Source organism: Galeopterus variegatus, unplaced genomic scaffold (assembly GCF_000696425.1).
Source record: "Galeopterus variegatus unplaced genomic scaffold, G_variegatus-3.0.2 Scaffold835, whole genome shotgun sequence".
NCBI classification, from domain to species: domain Eukaryota; kingdom Metazoa; phylum Chordata; class Mammalia; order Dermoptera; family Cynocephalidae; genus Galeopterus; species Galeopterus variegatus.
The window spans coordinates 197,539-216,033 of record NW_007726946.1 but is presented as its reverse complement, the minus strand read 5'-3'; the positions used below and the strand labels follow the sequence as shown (position 1 = coordinate 216,033).

General features: G+C 42.5%; 1 protein-coding gene across 2 annotated transcripts in view; it reads left to right on the top strand.

The window, feature by feature from the left end:
- PDPR (pyruvate dehydrogenase phosphatase regulatory subunit) overlaps positions 1-16,597 on the top strand; it is a 35,967-nt gene extending 19,370 nt beyond the window's left edge. The window contains exons 9-17 of one of the 2 annotated variants that reach the window (XM_008572772.1): positions 970-1,094; positions 2,988-3,143; positions 3,345-3,478; positions 4,333-4,481; positions 4,947-5,059; positions 6,544-6,638; positions 8,110-8,199; positions 12,585-12,767; positions 14,768-16,597. In XM_008572772.1, coding sequence (XP_008570994.1) covers positions 970-1,094; positions 2,988-3,143; positions 3,345-3,478; positions 4,333-4,481; positions 4,947-5,059; positions 6,544-6,638; positions 8,110-8,199; positions 12,585-12,767; positions 14,768-15,172 — 1,450 coding nt within the window. In that variant the 3' untranslated portion in view covers positions 15,173-16,597. The remainder of the gene's footprint in view (positions 1-969; positions 1,095-2,987; positions 3,144-3,344; positions 3,479-4,332; positions 4,482-4,946; positions 5,060-6,543; positions 6,639-8,109; positions 8,200-12,584; positions 12,768-14,767) is intronic. The other variant, XM_008572773.1, reaches the window with a different exon arrangement.
- The last annotated feature ends 1,898 nt before the right edge of the window (positions 16,598-18,495 follow it).

The following is an 18,495-nucleotide window of genomic DNA, read 5'->3' as shown; positions in this document are numbered from 1 at the left end:
AGTCCCTACCCCAGCGAATAGGCTTGATGCCTTTGTCAAAGATCAGATGGCAGTAAGTGTGTGAGTTGAGTTCGGGATTCTCTATTCTTTTCCATTGATCAGTGTGTCTGTTTTTATGCCAGTACCATACTGTTTTGGTTATTATGGCTTTGTAGTATAGTTTAAAGTCAATAATTAATTTTTTAAAAATTAAGCCAGTTTCAAAAGGACAAATACTGTATGTTTCCACTGGTGTGAGTAGAGTGCCTAGAGCAGTCAAATTCGTAGAAACAGAAAGTACAATGGTGGTTGCCACAGGAACAGCATAGTGGGGAGTTATTGTTGAACAGGTACAGAGTTTCTGTTTTACAAGACAAAAATAGTTCTGGAGATGGATGGTGGTAATGTTATACAACATTGTGAATGTACTTAATGCCACTGAACTGTATACTGAAAAATGATTAAGATGGTAAATTTTATGTTACATGTATTTTACCACAACATTTTTTTTTAATTAACAAGGCCAGTTTTCTTGAGTGGTTTATAGAATGGCTCTGAAAACAGTTACAAAAGAGGAGTTACCAAAAACGCTTGGAACAAAAGACATGTGGTCAGATAACTGTATAATCTCCCAAGGTGACTGTTTTATGGGAAAAAAAAAAAACCATTAGATGTATAAATTAGAGTACCTTCGTATGTGTGTTTTAGTCTTATTCTTCATAGATGTAGCTTATATCTTAAACACTTTCTAGGGAATCTTGTCATTAAAGCTAAAGTCCTCCTAGTGGTCTTCTGAGAGCAGTACATGGATCCATGTTTGTTTCTTCCAGAAAAGTTAAGGAAATTGCCCAGAATTGCTCAACTGGTTTGTAACAATATAGGATCTTTTGATTCTGTTCATAATCCGTAGAAAATTGCTTTTATCCTCTTGAGTATCACATCTGAGACCTAACAACGCCCCCCTGCCCCCCGAATCCCTCATCTGAACAGGTACCTCGCTGAATGGATGGTATATGGTTATCCCTCAGAAAATGTCTGGGAATTGGACTTGAAACGTTTTGGAGCCCTCCAGAGCAGCCGTACCTTTCTGCGCCACCGGGTCATGGAAGTCATGCGTAAGTGAAACTTTCTCCCAATTGCACCTAGTTGCACATGTCTTTCTGGTGGCCCATTTTGACATTCAGAGGGGCAGATTTTTCATCAGTTTTTTAATAACTGCTTTGAGTTGGGCTTCTGACATTTGACTGTTTCAGGCCTTCATAAGGGACTTTATACCCCTCATGATATTTACGGAACATTTTCTTTAGTGCATAGTACCTTGTTGACTTCTGGGAACAAGAGAATAGACTAGAGTTTTCAGGTGATATGAAGTGGTATGCAGCAGCTTCCTGTATATTCCTATCAATGCTCCCTTTCCAGTTTGCCCTGAAAGACCCTATGTCAAGTGAATACTGTCACTCAGCACTTGATTTTTGAGATCATTGTTTTCTTTCCAAGGCAGAGAATTCACCAAATTATTCGCAAAGCTTCAGGCTTCTCTGAGTGACTTTCGTCATTAATTTGCCATACACTAGCAAGACAGGAAACCACTTCCCATGTAAATACAAAACGTACATTCTTGCTCTCTTTCTCCTTGCTCTCTCCAACTTTGAAGGACTGGCCTCTTCATTTTAATTTAACTTGTTATTCTGCTTTGTCTCTGATTTATTTTTCCAGTAAGCCCATAGAGACAGCTTTTGTATCAGGAACTGTACCAGATCATATGGGTTCTGACATGTAATTTTATTTTCCTATGCTGAGGAACTACTCTCAGACTTTGCCAAATGATATCTAAATATTTGGGGCATATCTGTCCTCAAGACTGTAGCTGTAACCACCATTCTTGGTTACAAATCAAGTGTTTTAGAAGCTGGACGACATTCATGGTGAGGCCTTTGGATGGCCTTTGACACCTGAATACTCACTTTTGGCCTGTGACAGAGAACTTAACTTCCTTGGGGGATGAAGGGACCTAGCAGCAAGCAGTATGTTAAACTGCTAAAGTTCTTTAATTGTAGCAAATATTTTGGTTAAATGTTGAGCTACTGTAAGTCTAGATTTCCCTGCTCACAGTTACTTTAGAACCTGTGCAAATCATAATTGAGCTTGAGCTTCTTCTTGGTGAGATGACACTTTTGGTGGCCTTCTCTGATTCTCATAAAGTGTAAATTACAGACATGATAGAGAACGGGGAAGGAGAAAGTAGAACCTGCAGTACCAGAGGAGGTTGACAAATTGTCACCGTACTTTCTTCTCCTCAGTTTTCTGTCCTCCCCACATCCTGATATACCTTTGGTTTGGAGTGATGTGAGATCAAGTCTTCTCTTTGGAAGGGACTAGAGATCACACACTTTCTGGCTGTTTTTACTTATTGCTGTTGCAGATTGGACATTAAGAGAAATGAATTCTGACCCTAGCTTTGTTATGTGAATAATGTCACTGGGACAATACAGTGCAACCTCTCAGATTTCAGAGCCACCAAATCAAGGTATGCCACATACCCTTTCACTTCCGAAATGGGTTAAATATATTAGAGAGGAGATGTCTGTAACAGGTCTTAGACCATAACAACACAGGCACTGTAAAGAATCAAGCACCATTTTTCATACTTTATCACCCGTGCTCTACTTAGATCTAACCTTCATCTCTGCTGTGGAGCTTAGCAAGGTTTAGGACTATGACATTTCCCCCATTGCTTCTACCTACTGATTTGGAACTTTAATTGTGAACAGAGATCAAAAGTCATGTGACTCACAGCTATGTAGCTTTATGGAAATGTAGTGCTAGTTCTTCCAATATAGCCCTTTCTTCTGGAGCATGCCAGTTATACTGGGTAATATTTGACAAATTAGGCTACATTCACCTGGAAATTACCCTCTTTTGAATAGGAATGATTCCAGATTCTATTGGATATTGGATACTCAGTTCTAGAATATGTGGCTTTGATAGACTGTTCCTGTCTGTTCTAGCTCTGATGTATGATCTGAAGGTTCCCCGTTGGGACTTCCAGACTGGTAGGCAGCTACGCACATCTCCACTCTATGACCGGTTGGATGCACAAGGAGCCAGATGGATGGAGAAACATGGATTTGAGAGGCCAAAGTACTTTGTTCCTCCGGACAAGGGTAAGAAGTCACATTCTTGTTTTTGTTCTTTTTTTTCTGACCTGGGAATTAATAAAACTTATTTGTAAATTCATATAGCTAGAATGTGTTCCTGGAAGAATAAATAATAAAACCTGTTGGGCAACACTAAACAATACAGGGAGACTCCCCAGTATAAGTCCTCTTCTTTTCTCTCCACCACTTTTTTTCCCATGCCGTTAGACCTACTTGCATTAGAACAGAGCAAGACTTTCTACAAGCCAGATTGGTTTGAAATTGTGGAGTCTGAAGTCAAGTGCTGTAAAGAAGCTGTGTGTGTCATCGACATGTCCTCTTTCACGAAGTTTGAGATAACGGTAAATATTTCGGAACCAAAATAACAGATTAGGGAACTTTGTGTATTTATTGTCTTTTTTTTGGTTGGTGGTGGTGGCTGGCTGGTGCTGGGGATTGTATATTTATTGAGGAGCTTGACAGATGGTCAAAGTACAAGGAACCCAGTGGGATTTTCATCTCAATCTTCCATCCTTCCCACATCCTGATGTACTTTTGGTTTGCAATGATGTGTGGTCATTTCTTCTTTTTGCAAGGGACTAGAGGTCCCCCTTTCTGGCTGTTTTTTCTTATTGCTGTTGAAGATAACTGTTTTGTTTTTTTTTTTTTTGTCTTTTTGTCTTTTTCCGTGTCCGGCAACGGATCGCAACCCTCAGTGTTGCCCCCGTACCGGGGACCGGCAACGGGACCGCAATCCTCGGTGTTGCTCCCGCACCTCGCTCAGCCAGTGAGCGGGAACCGGTCTGTATGTGGGATCCGAACCCTCGGGCGGGAGCGCCGCCGCGCTTCCCAAGCGGCGCACTTATCCATTGCGCCACCGGGCCGGCCCAGAAGATAACTGTTTTTTATTTGTCACTTCAAAACTGATTCTGTAAGAACTCTGGTATATTTTAGTGTTTCATCTGTATTGTAACATTTCTCTGAATTTTTAGCTCCTTGTTTCTGGCTTTTAATTTGTTTAGAGAGGCCGATTTATCATGAGAACCAATAGCTAGCTTTCCCTGGAGCTTCTTGCGATAGAATAAATCTGCAAATATTTTCATGGCGGTACTGGCTAATTGAATTTTCTCAGCAGTACTCATTGCTGGTCAGGCCGTGTTAACCAGCCAGTGCTCTTATGCTCTCTCTCTCTCTGCTTCATTCCCTAACCCTGCAGTCCACTGGGGATCAAGCATTAGAAATGCTCCAGTACCTCTTCTCCAATGACCTGGATGTGCCTGTGGGCCACATCGTGCATACTGGCATGCTCAACGAGGGTGGAGGGTATGAAAATGACTGCAGCATAGCACGACTGAGCAAGCGCAGGTGAGATAGTTGCCATCCGCCCTGCCTCCTCCCAACGTGCTGACTCCTTGAGGACACTGTAGCAGGAACTAACACACTTCTCCAGGAAAGCATAATTAGCCCAGGGACTAAAAAGTCATTTCTTGAACTCATGGCCGGTTCATTGGCAGCCCTGAACAGGAAGAAATCACCAGGGGGAAAAAAAAAGAAAAACACCGGGTTATTACAATTCAGTGTAGAAGAGTTAGTTACCCTCCTGGGATAAGATGCCTTCTCTTACGTTAGTAATTCTGTGTAATTTCTTGGCACCAGAGTTTTGCTTTGTCATTACGTGGTATATCCTGGAAATGGTACAACTGGTCCTCCCTGAAAGCTAAGAAATCATTCTCCAGTATTCTCATTGCTTTGAAACTAGATGAGAACTTGATTGCTTCCTGATCCTTGTTCTGCTGCCTGGTTTTGATTATTGTGGGGTCTCACTTTCAGTTTCTTCATGATCTCTCCAACCGACCAACAGGTCCACTGTTGGGCCTGGCTTAAGAAACACATGCCAGAAGACAGTAACCTACTTCTGGAGGATGTCAGCTGGAAATACACTGGTAAGGGGGCCTTCTGGGGCCAGCTGAGCAAGAAAAAGCCAGCAGATCCTGATGTGTCTTCTCTATTTGCCTGCTTTATATTTGACTTTCAAAAATGAATGTCGGAATTAGTATAGAGGAAGCTCTCTGATCAAAGAAAATTGATCTCTAATACTTCCCCACCTTTTTTGTTGTTGGTTTTGTTGTTGTTTTTTGGTGGCTGGCTGGAATGGGGATCCAAACCCTTCACCTTGGTGTTATAACACCATGCTCTAACCAACTGAGCCAACCAGCTGTCCCCTTTCCCCACTTTTTATAAGTGAAGTGTGAAATAAGTGAGATAGTGCTTCACTTTCTTTTTTTTTTTTTCCTTTTTGTCTTTTTTCGTGTCCGGCAACGGATCGCAACCCTCAGTGTCACACCCGTACCGGACCGGGACCGGCAACGGGATCGCAAACCTCGGTGCTGCGCCCGCACCTCGCTCAGCCAGTGAGCGGGAACCGGTCTGTATGTGGGATCCGAACCCTCGGCGAGAGCGCCACCACACCCCCAAGCGGCGCACTGTAGCAGTGCGCCACCGGGCCGGCCCCGATAGTGCTTCACTTTCTATTTATTTTGTTCACTACTGTATCCTCTACAGTTAGCATGTAGGAGCACAAATATTTGCTGAACGAATGAGTAAATCACTTTTTACATTTATTACCTAAGTAAAATTTTCTTCAAAATTTCCTTCTACCTATTTTTTTTAATGAGTATGTAAGTTTTAAGGGTGACTTAATTTCCTGATTCTGTCTTCCTCATCAGTCCTGTTCACCACCCCATTCCGGGTTCAACTTCTCCCTCCCTCCCACTTAACTGACTCCTGCCCCTTCCCCCCACCTGTGTTTACCCTCCCAAGCCATCATTCTCAATGTGTTGTAGTAGCAAATGTGATTAACTTCTTGCTACCAGCTTGGCAAACTACAGAATCTTATTAAGCAAAAGTTGTATTCTAGCCTGTATATAGGGTAGCTGACGTGTAATCAGCACAAGCTGCTGTCCAGGGTAGTTGGGCAGCTCTCCTCCTGGTACTCATTTGGGATTGGGGCTTTGTCCATCATGTAGCCACACTGGGAAGAGGAAGAGAACGGGAATTATGCAAGGGGGGTAGGGCAGCCCTGGAAGTGGGCTCATGCCTATTGGCCAGAACTTGGTCTCATGATCCTAATCTAATGCAGGAGGCTGTGGAATGTTGTCTTGCTGTGTACCAGGGAAAGGAAACATACAAGCCAGGCACTCTCATGCCAGCACAGTCAGTAGCTGCATTCTGTAGGCCTGTCTGCACAGGTGTATTTGCAAGAATAGGGATGCTTGGCATCCATCCTTGGATTGCCTAAGCAAAGGGATATTTTTCTGGTTTTACCACCTGGGCCTGGCCATAGGTGAGCAAGTCCAGAACAGACCTTTCCCTCTGGTTCAGCTGTTCCCCTGGAGAGGCTGGACATCTCTCATTCTTTTCTGTTTAGCTCTCAATCTGATTGGTCCCCGAGCTGTGGATGTGCTGTCTGAGTTGTCCTATGCCCCAATGACTCCAGACCACTTTCCAAGTCTCTTTTGCAAGGTGAGTGCTAGTAAAATTCTGTTTTTTAAATGGGCAGAGAATATTTCTTTTATAGAGGTTACAGTTACATATTCTTTCTGTGACATTAACACCTAGGAAGAGTGTTCTGACTTCTGTTAAGCAAACAAAATGAACGAGTAAATTTGTTTCTTTATTTTTCACCCTTTAAGCTCTCCTTATTTAATAAGCATTAGGATACTTTTGAAGTGGATTTGGCTTCTCTGAAGGTCAGGTCTGTATATTTATTGGTTTCTGTGGCAGTGGATTAAAATTATAAATTACGGGGTTATGACAGTGACACCAAAAAGTGCTGGTCAAGGTTAGGTCACTTCTCTCAATGCAGTGCTTCCTCTTTTTCATACACAGAGGAACTTTTGTGGGTGGATATTGCATCTTCAGGAGGGAAGAAATGGTGTAGGTGAATCCCTAACTGTTTACCTAATTGTCTTTCCTATAAGTGGCCACTGTAGCTGAACAAACTGAATAAAAAACAATGATATGCAGCAATCGGATACAGCACCAAAAGCATGTTCTATAAAAGAAAAAAATGATAAATTTGGCTTTATCAAACCTAAGAATGCAATACTCTTTAAAACTCTAAAATATACTAAAATCTCCTCTAAAAAAAAAAAAGCAATGATAACTGAATAATCTCTGGGAAGCAGGTGATTAGAGAGGTCCAGACAGACAGACATTTTGGCAGCTTGTAACAAGCAGCTTCCAGACAATTACAGGTAGAGGGTCTTTGAAGTTCAAACTAAAGTTTAGATCCACCTACAAATTGTCTTATGTTTTTCCTTCTTCCCCAAGGCAGAGTGAATGCAATAGAAAACTCTCCACTGCCAGCAGACCCTTCCCAGGGTTCTCTCTGCTGCTTGTCTCTGCATCATGTTGGCTTCCTATGGAAGCGGTTTGCTTCAGTGCTGTCTGGGACCTTCCTCTTTCCTTTATAGGAATAAAGATTGTATCAGTGGCTGCTGTTAGGTAACTGAGCTGCTGTCAGCAGTTAGAAGCTGGGTCTGTGACCCCATGGCAACAGATGAATCGTGTTCTGTGGGCATCAGGCATCATCTCTGTATGGCAAGTGCCTGGGATTTGTCTGCAGATTCCCCCAGAGAAGACATTTGCCTAGTCTTCATTGCTCCTGATACCCTGACTAACACAAGTCTTTAGCAGGACTTTGCAAAGAGCAGTATTTCGTGCTTGTCAAAGACTTTGCCTCCACTTCCCACCATTAGCTTGGCTAAAACTCCTGAAATGGTGATATTCCTGAGAAGAGATGTTCTAAAGGTCATGCTCCATTCTCAGTGCCCTCAGTACTTGGAAACAGACTATTTTCAGGATGAAATTCTTTTGTCAGCGTGTTTCTCTATTAGGGTTAAACAAAGAGGCATTCCTTCCCCTGTCGAGCATGCGTGAGCACCCACCACCCCTGGAGAGTCCCCAGGCTGACTTGCACTTTGTTCTGCAGGAGATGAGCGTGGGCTATGCAAATGGGATCCGGGTGATGAGCATGACTCACACAGGAGAGCCGGGATTCATGCTGTACATCCCCATAGAGGTGAGAGGCCGTCTTCTTTTCCCAGAACCACTGGCAGCTAAACACATGAGTACTTGTGGGTGTGGAGAGCTATAGCTGAGTGGACCTTGAGAATTGTGGTGGGCAGCGTTGAAGAGATTTGACAATTTTTAACAAAATTATTTAATTATTTTGAATAAGTAACACATTTAAAAAGTATTCAGAGCCATCTGACCCGTTCTCACTATCACCAGTGATAGTAGTGGTAGTATTTTTTATAGGTCATATCAGAGATTTTTTTTTTTTTTTTTTTTTAAGATGACCAGTAAGAGGATCTTAACCCTTAGCTAGGTGTTGTCAGCACCACGCTCTCCCAAGTGAACCACGGGCTGGCCCTATATCAGAGATTTTTATACATATGCAAATAAGTTCAAATACATATTCTTAGCCCTCTTTTTAAAAACAAATTCTGCTGTTCTTCATCTTTTTTTTTTAACTTAAAAATTTATCTTAGAGCTGGCCAGTTGCTCAGTTGATTAGAGCGTGGTGTTATAACACCAAGATCAAGGGTTTGGGTCCCTGTGCCAGCCAGCTGCCAAAAAAAACATTTCCTTAGAGTTCTTTCTGTGTTGGTATCTAAAAAGAAAGAGCTTTCTTTCTTTTTTTATTTATAGTGTCATAGTATTCCATCATATTGTTGAATTGTGATTTATTTAACCAGTCTGGTACTAACAGACATTTATGATATTTCCAGTCCTTTGCTATTACAGAAAATTCTGCAGTGTACAAGAGTGTCTTTTTTCTTATTGCATCTGCCAACACAGTTATCAAACTTTAGGCTTTTGCTAGTCTGATAGGAACAAAATAGTTTGTTAGTGCAGTTTTAATTTCCTTTATGAGTGAGGTCGAGTGACTTGTGAAAACCCATCTCACTCCAAGTAAAAGCCAATCTACAGGGCCCAACACAGTCTACCTACCCATTCTCCACCTTGTTGCTTCTGATCTTACCCTGTCTTCTCTGCCTCTCCCACTCTTTCTCGTCTTGGAATATGCTGGGTGTGCTTCTCCTCAGGGCCTTTACACTTACTGCTCTCCCTCCCTTGGCATGTCCTTCCCCAGACAGATACTCTCAAACTCACAACTTCACTTCTTTCAGGTCTTATTCACATGGCACCTTCTCAGTGAGACCTCATTCCAAGTGGCAGTGCCCCACCAGTTCTTCCTCTCCCCCTTCCCTTTTATTTTTCCCCATGGCACTTACTGCTGTGTAATAAAATCTATTTTATTCATCAAATTACCCTGTTAACTTTTATATCCCCATCACCTAGAGTAGGTGCTCAATAAATAGTGCACCAGTACGTTTTCTGGTCATATCCTTTGTCCATTTTTCTATTAGATTTCTGATCTTCTTATCTGTTTCTAGGCACTCTTTTTTTTCCTTTTTGTCTTTTTTCGTGTCCGGCAACGGACCGCAACCCTCAGTGTCACACCCGTACCGGACCGGGACCGGCAACGGGATCGCAACCCTCGGTGCTGCGCCCGCCCCTCGCTCAGCCAGTGAGTGGGAACCGGTCTGTATGTGGGATCCGAACCCACGGTGGGAGCGCCACCGCGCTCCCAAGCGGCGCACTGTAGCAGTGCGCCACCAGGCCGGCCCTCTAGGCACTCTTTTTAAAATTAATTAATTTATTTTAATTGACACATTGTAGTTGTACATACTTATGGAGTACAATCTGATGTTTTGATGCATATGTATGTTGTATAATGATGGGGTCAGGATAGTTACAGTCTTCATCACCTCATGCACTTATCATTTCTTTGTGGCAAAAATATTCAAAAGCCTTTCCTCTAGCTGTTATGTAATATACACAGCTGTTAGCTATAGCCACCCTACTGTGCAGTAGAACATCAGAACTTAACTGGGCACTCTTTGAATCACACAGCCCTTGGTGTTTAGTTGCAAATATATTTTTTTCTGGTTTGTCATTTGTCTTTTGATTTATGGTGGGGTTTTTTTGGCCATGTAAAAGGGTTTTTTTAATTTACTTTTTATTATGGAAAATGTTTCATAAATTTCAGAAATATTTTCAAAATTTTTATGTACTTGAATTGATCAGTCTTTTCTTTTGTTTTTTATTCACTAGAAGGGACTTCTCTACTCCAAGGTTATAAAAATTTTTCTTCCATCTCCACAATTTTCTGGTGCTTTCATAGTGTTGTTGTTGTTTATGGCTTTGGCTTTGTAAAAAAAAAAAAAAAAAAAAAAATCAAGCACACTGTTGATATTTTTCAGATTATGTTACATTTATAAATTAGGGAGAATTGACGTTTTTGTAATATGTTGGATCTTACAATCAAAGAACATGGTATGCCTTTTTAAAAATCTTTTATGAAAGTTCTTTGGTGACCTTCAAATGTATTTTGAAGTTTCCTTTATACAGATCTTAATACATTTCTTAAGTTTATTTGATTAATATTTTGTTGCTGCTATTTGAGTGGGGGAGGGTGTCTTTATTTCATGATCTTCTAAATGATTATAATTTATGAAAGCTATTTTTCTCTGTATTAATTTTCTATCCTGTTTTCTTGTGAAATTATCTTATTTTTTCTAATTAAATTGGGTTGATTCTCCAGGGCTTGCATGGTTTAGTCTAATCATATACACATCAGTAAGTTTTTCTTCCTTCTCCACCATTTTTATTCTTACAGTTACTTTTTTATTCTTACCTTGTATAATTGTGACAAGTAGCAGTGATCGTAGGCATCCTTGTCCTGTTCTTGACTGTAGTCATATACCTGTAGTGTTAGGTTTTCTTTTAATTATTAAATGAAGCATAAATTTATCACCCCATGAAGTTTTATCTGCTTTTCCAGATTCAGAGATATTATAACCATAGTAAGATGAAAGGATTATTCAAGACTTGAGAATAGTTCAAACAAGCAGATCTGCTATGGTTTGTGCAGAGAGGTGTTGATTCTGAAGTGCCATGCAGTTGTTGAGGTGTTATTACCTGGGTGCCTGCCACCAAATCCCATCAGGAGGGTGATGCTGTGTGACTACAGCAGCTTCATCCTTGCTGGGAGGCCCTGGTTTCAGCCTTCTGATTTCCCTGTACCACTCCTCTGATTTTTCCATGAGTCCAAGAAGAGATCATTAGTGCCATGCCTGGATGATTTTCAGGCTGGCTTTTGTCCTTAAGAAGCTTATGTTTGTCTGGAAAGGTCTTCTGAAACCTGGGGGCGGATGACAGGTTCTAGTGAGAAAAATGAGTCGATGGTAGGGACCCAGTCTTCCCTTTGGTCTTCTCATGTAGCTCAACAGTAGTCACCTGGTTAAAATCTTTCCTCCCTAGTCTTATCTTAGCTAAAGGACATAAGAATTCAGCTTATGACGGAAGGCAACAAACCCACCAGACATGCTGGCTCATTAGTCCCAGATCACTCTCTGCCAGTCTCCTGCACCCATCTTTGCTAGTTCATATGTGACAATATACACATACCACAGGCTAAGTGTTGCATTCAGTAGCTTAGATTCCTTTTTTCCTCATTTAAAGTTGTCTTGATCGTAGATGCCTATCCAATAGATGCCTAGTCAGCTGCAGTATTGCAATTTCTAGTAACACACAGTGCCAGGGTTAAAGAATTGCAGTACCGAGAAAGCTGGTTCTTTTCTGTGTCTTGTTTTGTGTTTTGTTTTACTTTTACAGTTTTTAAAGCAATGTAGTCTCATTTTTGTTGGACTTCAAATGTAACAGAGTATGTTCAGACAGGGATTGAGTATTTGCTTTCAGTTTGGAAAACCTTCTGTTCGCTTAAATTATCTGATAACTTAATTGTTTCTGGAACCAAGAAAAGAACAGCTTGAGAGGTGGATGTCATGGGAGATAGACAAGCAAACTGTGCTTTTCCTGGCTCTTCTGTGCCTTGTTGTGAGTCTCTAAGACATACCACCATCTGTGTGAAAGATTAGATGTGTGCACACACATCAAGAGCTCTCTGAAAGAACTTGGGTTCCAGAGTTTGGGCCAGTGCATTTGGGTGTGACAGAGGCTGGGGACTTGAGGAACAAAGGCAGAGCTGGATGAAGATTGTGGAGGGTGAGTGGGCTGTTTTAGAAACAACTATGGTGTTTGTCATTTACCACATGGTGAGAGTGCTTCTGTGAGTTATTATTTAATAATTGCTGTATACTACAATCAGTATAGTAGACATTTTAGGGAAGAGTAAAGATGTATCCTGCTTTCATGGAGCTTACAGTCTGGGTTGGGGTGACCCCAGCTCTTCACTTAAGGGCTGTAGGGTGAGACATCCTGGCGGTTTTGTACAGTCTTCTCCCTTGTCCACGTTAGTAGCATCAGCACTCCCAGACATATTCCATATTTGACCTGAAGATCTGATGATTACTAACCTTTCATCTCTCCCTATAGTATGCCCTGCATGTGTACAATGAAGTGATGAGTGTTGGGCAGAAATATGGAATCCGGAATGCTGGTTATTATGCTCTTCGCAGTCTCCGAATTGAGAAGTTTTTTGCCTTCTGGGGTCAGGATTTAAATACCCTCACCACGCCCCTGGAATGTGGACGAGAGTCTCGGGTGAAATTAGAGAAGGTACCATGTTTTTCCAGACCCTTTTCTGTCACTCAGCTTCCTGGGTAGTGAAATCTGCACTAGAATAGGAAGAAAAACTGATTGGGAAGGGAAAGTGTAAAAATATTAAGACCTCAGTGATAGCATCAGGCAAATAATGATGATCATGGCATCCTTAGAATGAAAAACTTATCTACGAGATAAAACATCTTCACATGAAAACATAATAAATAGACAACACTTGTTTGTAGCACTTTGCTCTCTAAAGACAGTGTCTTCTGGGAAGTTTTTCTGAGTTGGTTATGGTGATTCATTAACATGACACAACTATTTGTATAAATTGGCCATCTTATAGTCTGCTGCCAAATTTTTTTTTTTAAGTATAGTGGGGTTTTTTTTTTTTCCTTTTTGTCTTTTTTCATGTCCGGCAACGGATCGCAACCCTCAGTGTCGCGCCTGTACCGGACCGGGACCGGCATCGGGATCGCAACCCACGGTGTTGCTCCCACACCTCGCTCAGCCAGTGAGCGGGAACCGGTCTGTACGTGGGATCCGAACCCTCAGCGGGAGCGCCACCGCGCTTCCCAAGCGGCGCATTGTAGCAGTGCACCACCGGGCCGGCCCAAGTATAGTGGTTTTTTACAGTATCATAGTTCAAGAGAATGTTCTGTGAATAGTGTGAGTCTCTTTCCCCACCTCTGAACCCCACCTAATCTGTCCCCTTTGCCAGAAGAACCAGTTTCTCATCTCTGCTTTTAGAGGGCATCAGTTCAGTGCAGACATGCTAGTGTATAATTTCCCCTCCCTACTTTTTTTAACCTAGATGATTGGATACCACATGCTTGCTATATTGCACCTTGCTTATTTTACATAGGAAAATATCTTGGCAATCGTTTCCTATCAGTACATTAATTCTGTAGTATTCTTTTAGAGCAATATGTGTAATGATTTTTCTCTGACATAAAAGTAATAAATAACTCATTTTGGAAAACAGGGAACATTTTCTTTCTTTAGGTATTTATTTTGGTGACTGGCAGGTATGGGGATCCCAACCCTTGACCTTGGTGTTCTAACACTGTGCTGTAACCAACTGAGCTAACTGGCCAGACCTGAAAATAGGAAAAAAATTAAAGAAGAAAATTAAAATCACCTATATTTTATCTATTCGGAGATAATGACTGTTACTGGCCAGTTAGCTAAGTTGGTTAAAGCACAGTGTTATAACACCAAGGTCAAGGGTTTGGATCCCTGTATCTGCCAGTCACTGAAAAAAAAAAGAAAGAAATTTTTAAAAAAGAGATAATCACTGTTAATAGTTTGTTTTATTCTGGTCTTGTTTTTTGTACATATGCATATGTAGATATATATGCATGGACCTTTTTTGGGATTATATAAAAACATAGTTTTTCTAAAACAGTTCTCGCAAGTTTTTTTTTTTGTTTGTTTTGTTTTTAAAGATGACCAGTAAGGGGATCTTAACCCTTGACTTGGTGTTGTCAGCACCACACTGTCCCAAGTGAGCCACGGGCTGGCCCTCTAGCAAGTATTGTTGAGTTTTCTTTCTAAGTGTTTCTGTTCTGTGTGGTCTTGTGATTGAAATCTGTGTTTATAAAACAGAAAAAAGAAAAACGTGTACTTCTGTTTTTACAGAAATTCTTTTTTTTTTTTTTCCGATTTATAAGAAAATGAAATTTACTGCTTGCAGTTTCAGAGGCCAGGAAGTCCAAAGTCCAGGGAACACTTCTGGTGAAGGTTTTCTTTGGTGGTGACTTCAGTGACAGCAGAGTATCACATTGTGAAAATGGTGGAGCAGAGAGAGCAGAGAGCTGTTACAGAAATTCTTGAGGGTGTCTTTTATATTATGAATGCAGTTTTCCTCGTGGTGGATAGCACACACTATTTTACAGAAGCTGGGGTGTGGGGGAAGGGTGCTGCACTCCACTGCAGTGACACCAGGGGACCCTTCCCTCTGTGCTGCTTCATGTGTCAGTGGACATCTCAGTGTTTCCTTTCTTTCTCAGGGCATGGATTTCATTGGCCGGGATGCCCTGCTGCAGCAGAAGCAGAACGGGGTGTATAAACGCCTCACTATGTTCATCCTGGATGACCACGACACAGACCTGGACCTCTGGCCTTGGTGGGGAGAGCCTATCTACCGGAACGGGCAGTATGTTGGCAAGACCACCAGCAGTGCCTATAGCTACACCCTGGAGCGCCATGTTTGTCTGGGCTTCGTGCACAATTTTTCTGAAGACACTGGGGAAGAGCAGGTGGTGACAGCAGATTTTATCAACCGGGGAGAGTATGAGATCGACATCGCAGGACACCGGTTCCAGGCGAAGGCCAAGCTCTACCCTGTCACCTCCCTGTTCACCCACAAGCGCCGAAAGGATGATGTGGAGCTGAGTGACTTGCACGGGAAGTGATGCCAGGGAGTCTCCTCCTCCCATCCCTCGTCCCGGAGGAGCATCACCTGAGAGCTTCTCGTTCTTCCTCCTGCCTCTGTCCCTCTTTATTGAACCTCTGCCTCTTGCCTCTTATCTCCTTGATACAATTTTGAACCTGACCCACTTTTAAACTTTATGCTTTGCAGCCTCTCTTGTCCTTCCATCTTCTCCTCCCCACTTCTGTAGTCTTCCCTCCTAACACTGACTGTGGGCTCTCCTTCCTGTCTGTCTGCCCTGCTCAGTTTCCCGTGGTGGCAGAAAGTATGTCTGACAGGCAGGACAGAAGCAAGTTCCACTATGGAAGTAGGTTAAGGTGACAGTCTGACATCAAATTCTGCATCTCAAAACACAGCAAGCTGGTGTTGTGCAGGCCTCAGGGCAAGAATCCATCTCCTCCAGCTAAGTTTTCTTGAGTAACCTGTTAACTTTGGTAGGGTTGCCTGTGTCTGATGCAGCCCTGTGGACTAGCTTGTGCCTTTTAGCCAGGCAGATCATTCTCCTGTTCCATTGCGCTGTGGGTTGACACCTGATATCTCTAGCAAGCGGGTGATCATCTACCTCACTGAGGAGAGGCTTCGCATGGACCTCTGGTCTGTAGCAGAGACAAGCAGTTAACCTGGCACCGTCCTCTCCCTCCCTGTGGAAACAGTTATCCAGGCCTTTGGGCCAGGGCAGCCTGTGTGTAATTTTCTTCATCCCTTGGTAATCCCTGTAATGAGGTTGCTGTTTCTTTCTCAGCTGAGTGAGCACGTGAGCCACAGTGTTCAAAAGGGAAAAACCATGTTGCCTTTTGTGTTGCTTTTCCCAGTGGAAAGGGTCTGACCTCAGAAAGTATGGCACCAATGACACTGAGTTTTTACCATTAGAACAGTGCTGCTTTTCTTTCAGTTGGTCAGAGTTCAGCTATCCTATCTGGATTTTCCTTTTCTCCCGGTATGTTTGACTTTATTGGTTCAGCCTTACCTGTCCCCTCTGTGATTGGCCCACGAGCTCATACTATTTCTGTCACTTTAGAACAGGGAGGGGAAGGTAGGACGTGTTGTTCCGGCTGAGTGACCAAACCTTGCTGTCTATAGTTCCTTGCTGTCCTTGCTGTTCCAGAGAGCTACCTGATTGCCAAGCTTTACTTCCTCCAGCACAGAACAAACAAAGCCATGCAGAGACGGCCCTTGTAGGCCCATTAAGAGTTTTGAGTACAGAGGGTGTAAGTTACATAAGGCTGGAGGACAGCAGCTTTCTGACTTTTCCTCTCCAGCCTTTTCTTTCCCTTCCAGACACCGCTCCATTAGACTCTGGAATAGAAAATGACTTGGGATGCCCCAAGAGCACCCTGTGTACTTTTAAGCTGTCTTTCTGTTTTCTTTTTTTTTTTTAAAGATGACCGGTAAGGGGATCTTAACCCTTGACTTGGTGTTGTCAGCACCACGCTCACCCAATGAGCTAACTGGCCATCCCTATATGGGATCCGAACCCGGGGCCTTGGTGTTATCAGCACCGCACTCTCCCGAGTGAGCCACGGGTCGGCCCATGTCTTTCTGTTTTCTGAAGGCGAGACTTGAATATTGTAGACTGTTCTATGCAGTCCCAAAACTTAATTGTCCCTTGCATGTAAACTGCCCTAAAAAATTTTTTTAAGTGCAAACAAACTGCTATTAGGGATTTTAATTAATTAAACTGTAGCCTTTGTTGTCATGGTATCTTGGAAGCATTAGCTCTGATAAGTCTAAGTATGTTAAAGGAGATTCTTTCATTTTATTAGAGCAGCTTAAAAGCATCAGGTGTCTGCCTTCTCTAGCATTTTTTGGGAGTCTCTGTTTACCCACTTAATCAGATGGCTCCTTCTAGGTATTTCTTGCCATTTCCCCAGCTAGACCACTCCTACTTGGTTACTGACTTTAGTGTTCACTTTTGAGGGATCTTAGTTGATTTATTGAGGGAGCATGTGATTAGAATTCTGTTTGGGAGCCTAGCTATTTTGGAGCAAAGGTGTATTTGATCAGCTGAGAGATGCTGTTTCTAGGCAAAAAGGAGGAGAAGACACGTTGCCCCTCGAGAGCTGAGCAGCAAACCAGCAGCTGTGAAGGACTTGGCAGAGAGGAACAGGCCCTTGGCCACAGGCAGGTGCTACCAGCAGGGAGGTGACTGGCCTGAGAAAGTGGGAACAGGATGGAGAGCTACAGGTACCCCCTGCTCTTCCAAACACACAGCGTTTGCCTCACTCCGAAGTCATCTTTGAAAATGAAAATTTATTTAGAATTGAATCCAAAAGAAATCTTTGACTTATGCATAAATATTACTCTTCCAACCTTAGATGGGGCAATAAAGTTGCTCTTTCTGTTACATAGAAGTCTCACCACTTAAGAAGAGCCAGACAAAAAATAAAAGCCATCTCTATAGTTTAAAATTGGGAAATGCCATCCTCACAGTATATTCCTCAGATAGAAATTTCATCAGCAGTATATTCAACATGGAGTTTTAAGACTTGGATTTTCTTTTCTGCACTTGTTTATCTCTAGCTAGTTACTGTTTTGTTAATTAGCTGACCTTCCTAAGAAGCAGGAGAAAAGTCAAAATCACGCAGTGAATTTCCACTGAGCTGAAAGTTCTGGCCTCCTGTTTGCTGGTGTCACATTCTGCTCCTTTGAGCCAGCAGACAGCACTTCTCTTGCTGTAGGGGGAGAGGGGGGAACGAGCACTCAGGACCGTTCTTTGAAACACCTAGTCTGTAAATAGGGGTCATACACCTAAGGTTCTGGCGAGGTGTTGATCTTCTGGGTTATCCCTTGTTTATTGAATGCCCTGAAACCTACAGATTTATCTCTTAGCACTTTAAAATCCATCCTTGAAATCTCTCTTGGTTCATTCAATCAAAGGCAGTGTGAATCTGGACATGTGTGTGAGCTCTGAACAAACATCTGACAGTGAGTGACTCTTTCCTGCCTCTAGCGTAATTGATTTGCCTCTGTCTGGTGTCGCACGTATCTTAGATGGTCAAGAAGAGAGAGCAGTGTAATCTCCTGGCCCGTTAACATCAGATGCTAGAGCATTCTGGGCTCCTCTTGGATAAGGAGAGGTTGCTGATAGATGCACTAGATCCTAGATGAGGTAGATCTGGAGGCATAGTTGCAAATCTGGCAAGAATAAGGAAGGACAATCAAAGCAGCCTTATTTGTGTGTCGTGTTCCATCTTGGGCAGTGGGGCCACATGGGTTCGTTTGCCTTGTGTGATAGCTCACCCTGGAGGGCTGGTTAGTTTGTCATCTGTCCCTAGAGATTTGAGGGATTCTGGACTCTTGTGAGTT